The sequence below is a fragment of the Nicotiana sylvestris genome, chromosome 1 (assembly GCF_000393655.2).
Source record: "Nicotiana sylvestris chromosome 1, ASM39365v2, whole genome shotgun sequence".
Classification (NCBI taxonomy): Eukaryota; Viridiplantae; Streptophyta; class Magnoliopsida; order Solanales; family Solanaceae; genus Nicotiana; species Nicotiana sylvestris.
Genome location: NC_091057.1, coordinates 37,843,289 through 37,852,307, shown reverse-complemented (window position 1 = coordinate 37,852,307; position 9,019 = coordinate 37,843,289). Strand labels below are relative to the sequence as shown.

At 37.9% G+C, this 9,019-nt stretch overlaps 1 protein-coding gene across 1 annotated transcript; it reads left to right on the top strand.

Annotated features, from left to right (window-relative positions):
- Positions 1 to 3,710: 3,710 nt before the first annotated feature.
- LOC138868879 (uncharacterized) lies at positions 3,711 to 4,106 on the top strand. The gene has a single exon (XM_070146456.1). The coding sequence runs from the start codon at positions 3,711 to 3,713 to the stop codon at positions 4,104 to 4,106; it is 396 nt and encodes a 131-aa protein (XP_070002557.1).
- The last annotated feature ends 4,913 nt before the right edge of the window (positions 4,107 to 9,019 follow it).

The window sequence follows — 9,019 nt, the reverse complement described above, 5'->3', positions numbered from 1 at the left end:
TTCATTTTATGTCCTCTTTTACTTTCTAGTTTTATACAGTAATGTCGAGTCTTATGTTATATTACTTTCTATTTTATATTTGAAAAAGTGTGTTTTAACTCAAAAAAAAAAAAAAGAGATTTCGTGTTTTATATTTTTGTTAGAAGTTTTCTTTAGAATACTAATTCTAAAAATAAAAATTCTTTTAAGGTGGTTTTCCTTTAGGAAATAATATCTAGAACTCAAAATAAAAAATTGTTATTATATTTCCTTTTAGTACATTAAGACTAAAATTTAAAAAAAAAAGAATTTTCTTTTAGTATCTCTTTAAAAGTTTTCTTTAAGATATTAATTCCAAAAATCCAAAAAGATTTTCTTTTGAGGTTCTTCTTTGGGAAATTAATGAAAAATGAATAAAAAAAATATTCTTTTTATTTTCACTAGAACTTTAGGACATTGTACATGGAAGAAAAAATATAATTTATCTTTTTTTTATCTTTAGAATTTCTCCTTTAGGTAATCAAAAATTAAAATCCAAAAATATTTTTATTTTGCTTGTTTCAAAATCTTTCTTCATGATATCATGTGAAAATTCAAAATATTTTTCTTTGGTACATTCTTTAGATTTCCTTCCTAAAAAAAATAATCAAAAATTATTTCTCTTCTAGGTGTTTTTCCTTAATAATTTCCCATAAAGTATTTGTTTAAAAAAGAAGAGAAAAATATATATGCTCGTTAAGCTTGAGTTTAGAATAGGTTATAGAATATTAAGTCTATAAAATTAAAAAAAACAGAAAAAAGATTTGCTTCTTTTATTTCTCTTTTTTCATAAGAGAAGTCATTAAGGTAATAGACAAAAAAGGTAAAAAAAAGAAAAAATAAAAAAAAAGAGAACGTTAGTTTGTTTAATTTATTCCTGATCTTCCCGAACTACGCAAAGATCTGATTCGTGCGGGGACATGATACGTAGGCAACCTACATAGGGTTCGATCAATTTACTATCAAAAATCATAAATCAAAAAAATAAAAAGAGAAAAGGAAAAAAAAAGGATGACTTTGTGGGATGTGAGAAATGAGAGGAAAGAAAAGAGTGATAACTAGAAGAAAAAAAGGAAGGAAAATGAGCAGGCCAAGAAGTGCTAGAAAAGAAAGAAAAGAGAAGATTAAAATGAACAAAATTGGGATGATGCCAAGTGACCTTGTGACCCTCAAAGTCATTCTAGAACCGTTAATTGTTGTTAGGTGTATTGCACGTAATGTGACTTTTAGCTGTTAAGTACCCTAATGCTAACAGGATGACCCCATTTTGTTCTTTTTGTTATCTTCATTGAGCAGAAGGGTGGTTAGTTTGTGGTTCTTAAGGTAACTCATCCATACAACACAAGGTCAAAGAGCAAGGTAGTCATGACTGGCAAAGAGTTAGATAGAAGGGTTATTGATCCATCTAAGGGAATTGTTGAATCAGAATCTGAGTTGAAAGAAGAGGTCTTAAGGGTGAAAGGACAGATGGCCGAAATATACCAAGCCTAGATTAGTAGGCGCCCTCCACCATCAGTTCCCACTAACTACACTAAAAGCCTTGTCACCATTCCACCATTGTCACAAATCCAGCTTCCTACTGATGCTGATGTCTACCTGCAACCTTTTCACACTCCACCCACCAAAACCACTTCATATCCCGCTCCTTTGGCCACTCATGCTTTTGTAGCTCCTCCACCAGCTACTTTTCCTCGATCCTCTAACGAGACCGTGTTCAAAGTCCCCGATGCCCAACACTATGCTTCAGAACTAACTTTCAAGGTCTCAGATTCATACTCTCACGCTTCTTATTTTGAGCCTCCCGGTGAAACTGAAAAGCCTTCTAAGATAGTGGAGCAAGACGAGATATCCAGAAAGGTGAAAATCTTAGAGCAATCTTTAAGAAACTTGCAAGGGATAGGGAGCTAGATGAACGTGTCTTACAAATACCTGTGCTTATTTCCTGACATCCAACTGCCTACTGGGTTTAAGATGCCAAAGTTTGATTTGTATGATGGACATGGAGATCCTGTGGCCCATTTGAGAGGCTACTGCAGTAAGATGAGAGGTGCCGGTGGTAACGACAAATTATTGATGGCGTATTTCAGTCAGAGTTTGAGTGGGGCAGCTCTGGAGTGGTACACCCAACAAGATGCTAGCAGGTGGTACACGTGAGACGATATGGCTCAAGCCTTTTCCAAGCACTTTCAGTACAATATAAAAATTGTCCCGGATCGCATGTCCCTCGCCAAGATGGAAAAGAAGCCTAATGAAAGTTTTAGGGAATACCGGCTCAGATGGAGAGAGCAAGCTGCCAGAGTCAATCCCCTGATGGGAGAAAATGAGATGGTCGAGTACTTTCTTCAAGCTCAAGAGCCAACTTACTTTGGGCATTTGATCTCGGCTGTGGGTAGGCCTTTTAATGATGTGGTAAAAATGGGAGAAATGGTAGAAGATGGGCTGAAGTCGAGCAAGATCATGAGCTATTCTGCTTTAAAATCCACAACACAAGCAATTCAGAACGACACAGGAAGCTTGTTGGGTCAGAAGGAACATGATGATGTTGTCATGTTTGTCTCAGGATCACGACATGGTCCAACGAATCTGCCTCACCAATATACTCAGCCTCAACCCCAAACCCAAACCTATCCCCGAGCTCCACATAATCCACCTCAGTGTTATCCTCCGAACAATATCTGGTCATCTGTCCAACCACTGGGTCACTCCTTATGGCGAGCCCCAGCACCGCATAATGAATTCTTTCCTTCATGACATTTTCGAGCACCCAACAACCCTAGAAAACAGGGGCAGGGAGGGGAACAAAGGCAAAGAAATAATTTCACGCCAATCGGGGAGTCCTACACAAGCTTGTTTGAAAAGTTAAAGCATTTTGGCCTGATTGAGCCGCTCCTCGGCTATACTCTAGACCCATATGCAAAAGGTGTTGATCTTACTATACGATGCATGTACCACTCTAACGTCCAAGGGCATACCATTGAAAATTGTCGTGCTTTGAAAAGGGAAATAGAAAGAATGATTCAAGAAGGGATAATTGTGATCAAGGACAGTGACATGGAGTATGCAAATCCTCTTGGGAACTTACTGACTGAAGTTAATGATATTGAAGTTGGTAATGCTCTTGATAATATTGATGTGGAACTCAGTGGCTAAGATGTCGTGCTTGGTAATTGGAAAGACGCTCCATCTCTTGGCTAGTTGGGGAGGAGTCTTGGTGGTTTATTTTGTTGTCATTTCTGTTGTCCAGGTTTTTTTTTAGGGTTGTAATCTGGATATTGTCTTGTGACTCAAACCCTTCTATCTTTTCATTATGCCTAGTTTGTTTAGTCGTAGTAGCTCGTTTAGTGTTGTCTGGTTTTGTTCCAGGGTTGTAACCCCATCTTATTTTACTTATTTTATTGTTCAAACCCTTTCACCATTTGTCTAATGTAATTTCTTGTTTTCTGTTATTTCTAGTCTGTGTTTGTTTAGTTCTCTTTTTCTTTTATAGTTCTTTTCCTGCTGACTCTAGTGACATGACATGTACGCGTAATTCTCAGCCTGGTCTTAAAAGTTTGTTTAGTCATAAAGCAATGAAACAATTTTGAAGAAGATAGAGACATTTGAGGGAAATAAGTAAAGGAATTTTGAGATCACTTAAAGCCTGAATTGTGTGAAACTAGGGCAGATAGAACATAAAGAAGATATTTCGAAAGATGGTTCAAGGTTCTAGGCAATGTCATGAAAAGTTGCATTTTGCTTTGCTGGGTTACCGCATTACTATTCACACTTTAGTAGGTGCAACTCCTTATTTATTGGTATATGGTACTGAAGCAATGATACCCATGGAAGTTGAAATTCCATCCCTTCGGATTGTTGCTAAAGCTGAAATTGATGATGATGAGTGGGTCAAAACCCGTTTGGAGCAATTAAGTCTCATTGACGAAAAAGGACTGGTGACAGTGTGTCATGGTCAATTGTATCAGAAGAGAATGGCAAGAGCATACAACAAGAAGGTGCGTCCCCGGAAGTTTGAAGTAGGTCAGCAAGTATGGAAATGCATCCTGCCACATCAGGCTGAAGCTAAAGATAAGTTTGCCACAAATTGGTAGGGGTCGTTCGTGGTAATGAGAGTTTTGTCCAATGGTGCTTTGTATTTAACAAATGTAGAAGGCAAATGTGTGGATATGGCTATCAATTTTGATGTGGTCAAAAGATAATATGTATGATTTCTTTGGTTTGTTTAATTGTGTTGTTTGTATTTAGCATGCTTTTAAGATTGGAATGACGAAGACATTTTATTCTGCTATCTAAACACTTTATCCTTTGTTACCCCTTTGAGCCTTATTTATTTTCTTTCATATCCCTCTTTTGGAATCAGAAGCATAGTTTAGAAATACAGATACAGAAAAAAGAGAAAAGAGGAAAAGAGAAGAGAAAAAGAGAAAGAAAAATAGGAAAAGAGTATAGAAAAGAAATTTTAAGGATACGTAGGCAGACTCACGGTTCGGTCCCATCAAAATAAAAATTCAAAAGTCCCCAAGCAAAGAAACTGGGGCAGAAGTTGTGGTTGTTGTAAGAAATCTGATTCCAAAAGTTGTAATTTTGAGCCCTTTTAAGCTATTTTTGGGCTTTATGATACCCTTTCTTTCTAATCCTATCTAAAAGCCTATAGTACAGTCCAAAAAGAGACCTTCTGATCAATCTTTGAGTAGTGCCAAGTCAAGCGAGTTAGAGGTATGATTCACATCAGGGGAAACACTCCATTCTACACAAGGAAAATAAAAATGAGAGAGTCTTATCGGTGAAAACCTTCACAGGCACCATAAGGCGATGATAAGTTGAGAGAAAGAACAAAATGAGAGAGGCTTGATGGTGAAAACCCTTCGGGCACTACAAGTCGAATAAGGACCGTGAATCAGATGGGATAATCGCAGCATTGAAGCCCAGTTTCACGACTCAGAAGTACGACAAGAGTTGAACATTAGACTTGCTTGACAGATTAGGCCACTTAATCAAAAGGTGCATGTCATGGTCATTAGAGTTGTTGTCCACATCTGATAGGCTTCTACTTTGTAATTTTCTTGTTAGGTATCATCTCTTTCCATTTTCCCTTACTCCGTTCCCTTTGTCTTGTTTACTTCCTTATTTTGAGTTTGTTTGGTCAAAACAAGTTAGAAATGACTTCAAAATTTTCTACCAGCTTTCCTATTGCACAAAACGGAATCTATCTTGCACATCAAAGTGGTATAAGATAGGAAAGAACAGTAGGCAGACTGAGTTGGCAACAATCAATGTGTTTTGGGATTTAAGTAAAATACAAAGGTTCAGTACATGTCAATTCATAAGGAAAATGCAACAGATAAAAGGTATTGAGTTTGAATGAATCAGAGGTATTGTCTGTGATAAGGGTGACAGAGAAAGTGGTTAGTCAATAAAAAAGCAATGTCTTTCAAGTTGAAATAAAATTTATCATGGCAAGTGAAGGAGCAATTGCCCTCAAAGTCAAGGCCACAAACCAACCACCATGTTTAAACTCACAAGTTTTCTTTGTCTGATAGGGACGAAAGCTATGTTCATATCAAAGCTTGGAAGCTTGAATTTTTTCAAGTGTAATGCCCCAGTTCTGCTTACGCAAAGGCTATTGGGAAGATCACACATCACCCTTAGGAGAAACACTTCCTAGTCTGGGTTTTCAAGTTATATTTTGTTGTAGGAGATGCACTTCCTAAATCGAGGTTTCACCCTTAGGAGATGCATTTCCTAGCCTGGGTCTTTCAAGTTGTGTTTTGTTTTAGGAGACGCACTTCCTACATTGAGTTTTTTCCCTAGGAAACACACTTCCTGGTCCGAGTCATTAATATTTTACCCGTTAGGACATGCACTTCCTAATAGGGGTCTTTCAGATTATACTTGTTAGGAGATGCACTTCCTAGCTTTGGTCATTTAAATTCATTCCTAGGAGACTCACTTCCTAGTTGGGTTCTTCAAGATATACTTTTAGGAGACAAACTTCCTAAATTAAGAGTTTTGACGCACTTCCTAGCTTTGGTCATTTAATTTCATTCTTAGGAGACGCACTTCCTAGTTTGGCTCATTTAAGTTCATTCCTAGGAGACGCACTTCCTAGTTGGAGTCATTGAGTTTCACTCCTAGGAGATGCACTTCCTAGTCTGGGTTCTTCAAGTTACATTTTGTTTTAGGAGACGCACTTCCTAAATTGAGATTTTACCACTAGGAGATGCACTTCCTATTTGGTTCACTTAAGTTCACTCCTAGGAGACGCACTTCCTAGTTTGAGTCATCGATATTTCACCCCTAGGAGACGCACTCCCTAGTCTGGGTCTTTCAAGTTATTCTTTTAGGAGACACACTTCCTAAATTGAGACTTTACCACTAGGAGACGCACTTCCTAGATTTGGTTCATACAAGTTTTACCCGTAGGAGACGCACTTCCTAATCCGGGTCATTCAGGTTTTATTTTTGGCAGACGCATTTGCTAGTCAAAGTTTCTTGGTTTTACTTACAGGGGACGCACATCCTAGTCGAGTCTTTAGTTTACACTCATCATTGCATTAATAGCACAAGTGGTTTACACTTTTGCTAACAACTCATAAATCTTCCAAGTACAAACTGGGGCAGAAAATTTTGTATGTTTTATTATTTTGATTGCAGGCATCCACCTAGAGAACAATAGAATTCAGTTCGAAATTATTTCAAGTTTCAAGTCAATAGCAGGCACCCACCTAGAGAACAAGGGAAGTCATTTCAGAATTCAATTCAAGTTAGAAGTAGCAGAAGCTCGCGGCAAGAATGCGAGTTGTTAGCCCGAGATGACCAACAGAAGTAGTCTCATTCCAGAATAAAAAGAAAAGAAAAAAAATGAGGAAGTGAATCCAAATGCAGAAGTAGATGAAAGATGTGAGCTGCTCAAGACATGGCTGAAATCACGAGCATTGCATGTCCGGTCTTGATCCGAAGAAGAATGAACTAGCACCTGCAGCTAGCAAGCGTCAAGGTTCAAATCTAAAGTCTGCAGAACCATTCAAGGCTCAAGATCAAGCTTCAGAAGACTTATAGATAGGAATCTTGTAACTCATAGTTGACATGCTTAGTTAGACTTTTTCATTTTTTGATTTTTGATGTAATAACAGGACCGCGGACCGGAACCTCGACGGAACGGCACATCGACCGACTCTCCACCTCGGTACTCCATCACTGTTCCTACTTTTGAACTACACGTGGCCTGATTCCTTTATAGCCAAAGATATCTAGGCAACTCAGATACCAGGGCTCGGTCACATCCTCCTTTCTTTTAGTTTTTGGTCTCTCTAAATAAGGGTCGGATCAAAAAACCTGTCTAGTCGTTCTTTGTCTGAAAATACTTTGTGTTTCCAGTGAGGGGCAGCTGTAGACATGTGATTTTTGCCCTTCCCCAAGATTTTACATATTTTAGTATTTAAATATCTAGTTTAGGTCTAATATAGTTATTTTTAAAAGTTTTGGCTTTTTTACTTTATTTTAGCACAAAAATTGAAAAATACCAAAAATATAGTCTCACAATATAATATTGTTTATTTTAATTAATTTAGATTAGTCTTATATTTTTATGTTATAAATTATATATAATTGTAGAAGGAAGAGTTAGTTATGGGTTGGTTTATCCCATTTCAATGAATCTTGTAGTCCATTTTTTAGTGTTTGGCCCAATTTTAAGGCCCAATAAGATCAAACACATACCCCATTAACCTAAAAAAACCATACAAAACCTAAAATTAACCTAAACCCAAAAGGACATAGACAATTTAATAACAGCCGTTTTCGGATTTTGAGAGGAGACACTAATGTCATCTTCTTCACAAGACCTAACCTAGAAACCCTAGGAGCCCTCTCCTTCTTCTATCTAAGAACAAACCAGCCGAAGACCTAAGACCCCCCCCCCCTTTATCATCATCTTCTTCAACCCACCCATGGACAAAAAAACCTAGGCTTCATCTTCACCATAAAAAACACTGCTCACACCTCTGTCATCTCCATCATCTCTAGCCTCAGAAAATCAGTAGCCACCGGACCTACATAGCCACCAAGCTCCCTCCTCTCAAAAATGAAAAGTAGCGACCACCAACAGACATCCTTCAAAATCAATCATAAAACAGGCCTTGTCGAGTTCGTTTGCGGCAGTATTCTGTCCAGATCAAGTCGAGTTCATCGCCGTCATTCAAGCTTAGGGCTTGGTTCGATATCCTCGTACATCTAGCTCAAGTTTTTGGCTATTTGTTTTAGTCGTTACTTCACACCCTTTCATCTAGGACAACACTAGATCCTAAGACTAAGAATGACCTTTCCTGCTCTTCTTCCTCAATCGTCGATCTCGCCGGAAAATGAACAGCAACTAGCGACCTACTTCTTCACCACCCATCTTCTTCAAGTCACCGGCGACCTCTACGCCATTTCCCAACCAAGCAGTCGCAGACCTCCTCCTCGCGCCACCACACACACAGAGAGCAGCCGCTACTATTTCTTGTGCTTCTTCTCATTCACGACAACGCACAAAAAAACAGCATGTTACTCTTCTCGAATAATCACGTACACACACGTAAAACCGTTTTAAGCTGAGGTTGGTTTGAGGTCGTTGATGTCCGTTCGAGGGTCAATCGCCGGTTTGAGGCCCAGGTCATTAGCTCGCTGATTGGTTCATTGTATCGGAGGCTTCTCTCATTGTATACATTAAAGAAAGACGAGCAATAAAGGTCCGATTTTATTATCCTTACTCAGTCTTATTGATACATTTCATGTGCTTAGTGTTTAATTCGAGTATATTTAAGTGACCTACTGTACAATTTTGAAATTATCTATATGTTTGTGTGCTCGTATTGGTTTTCATTTTAAGATTTCTTAGTTTGTGATTTGAGAATCTCTTTCATAGTAATTGATGGATGGGTGCCGAAAGTTCTGTGTGAAATTAGTTTATGTTGAATGTTTCAGGAAAGTGTATTTGAAATTTGAATCTAAAGAGTAATTTTAA

What these genes read in the sequence shown, in the direction of transcription:
- LOC138868879 (XM_070146456.1), top strand. Translation starts at nt 3,711, where the DNA reads ATGGTTCAAGGTTCTAGGCAATGTCATGAAAAGTTGCATTTTGCTTTG.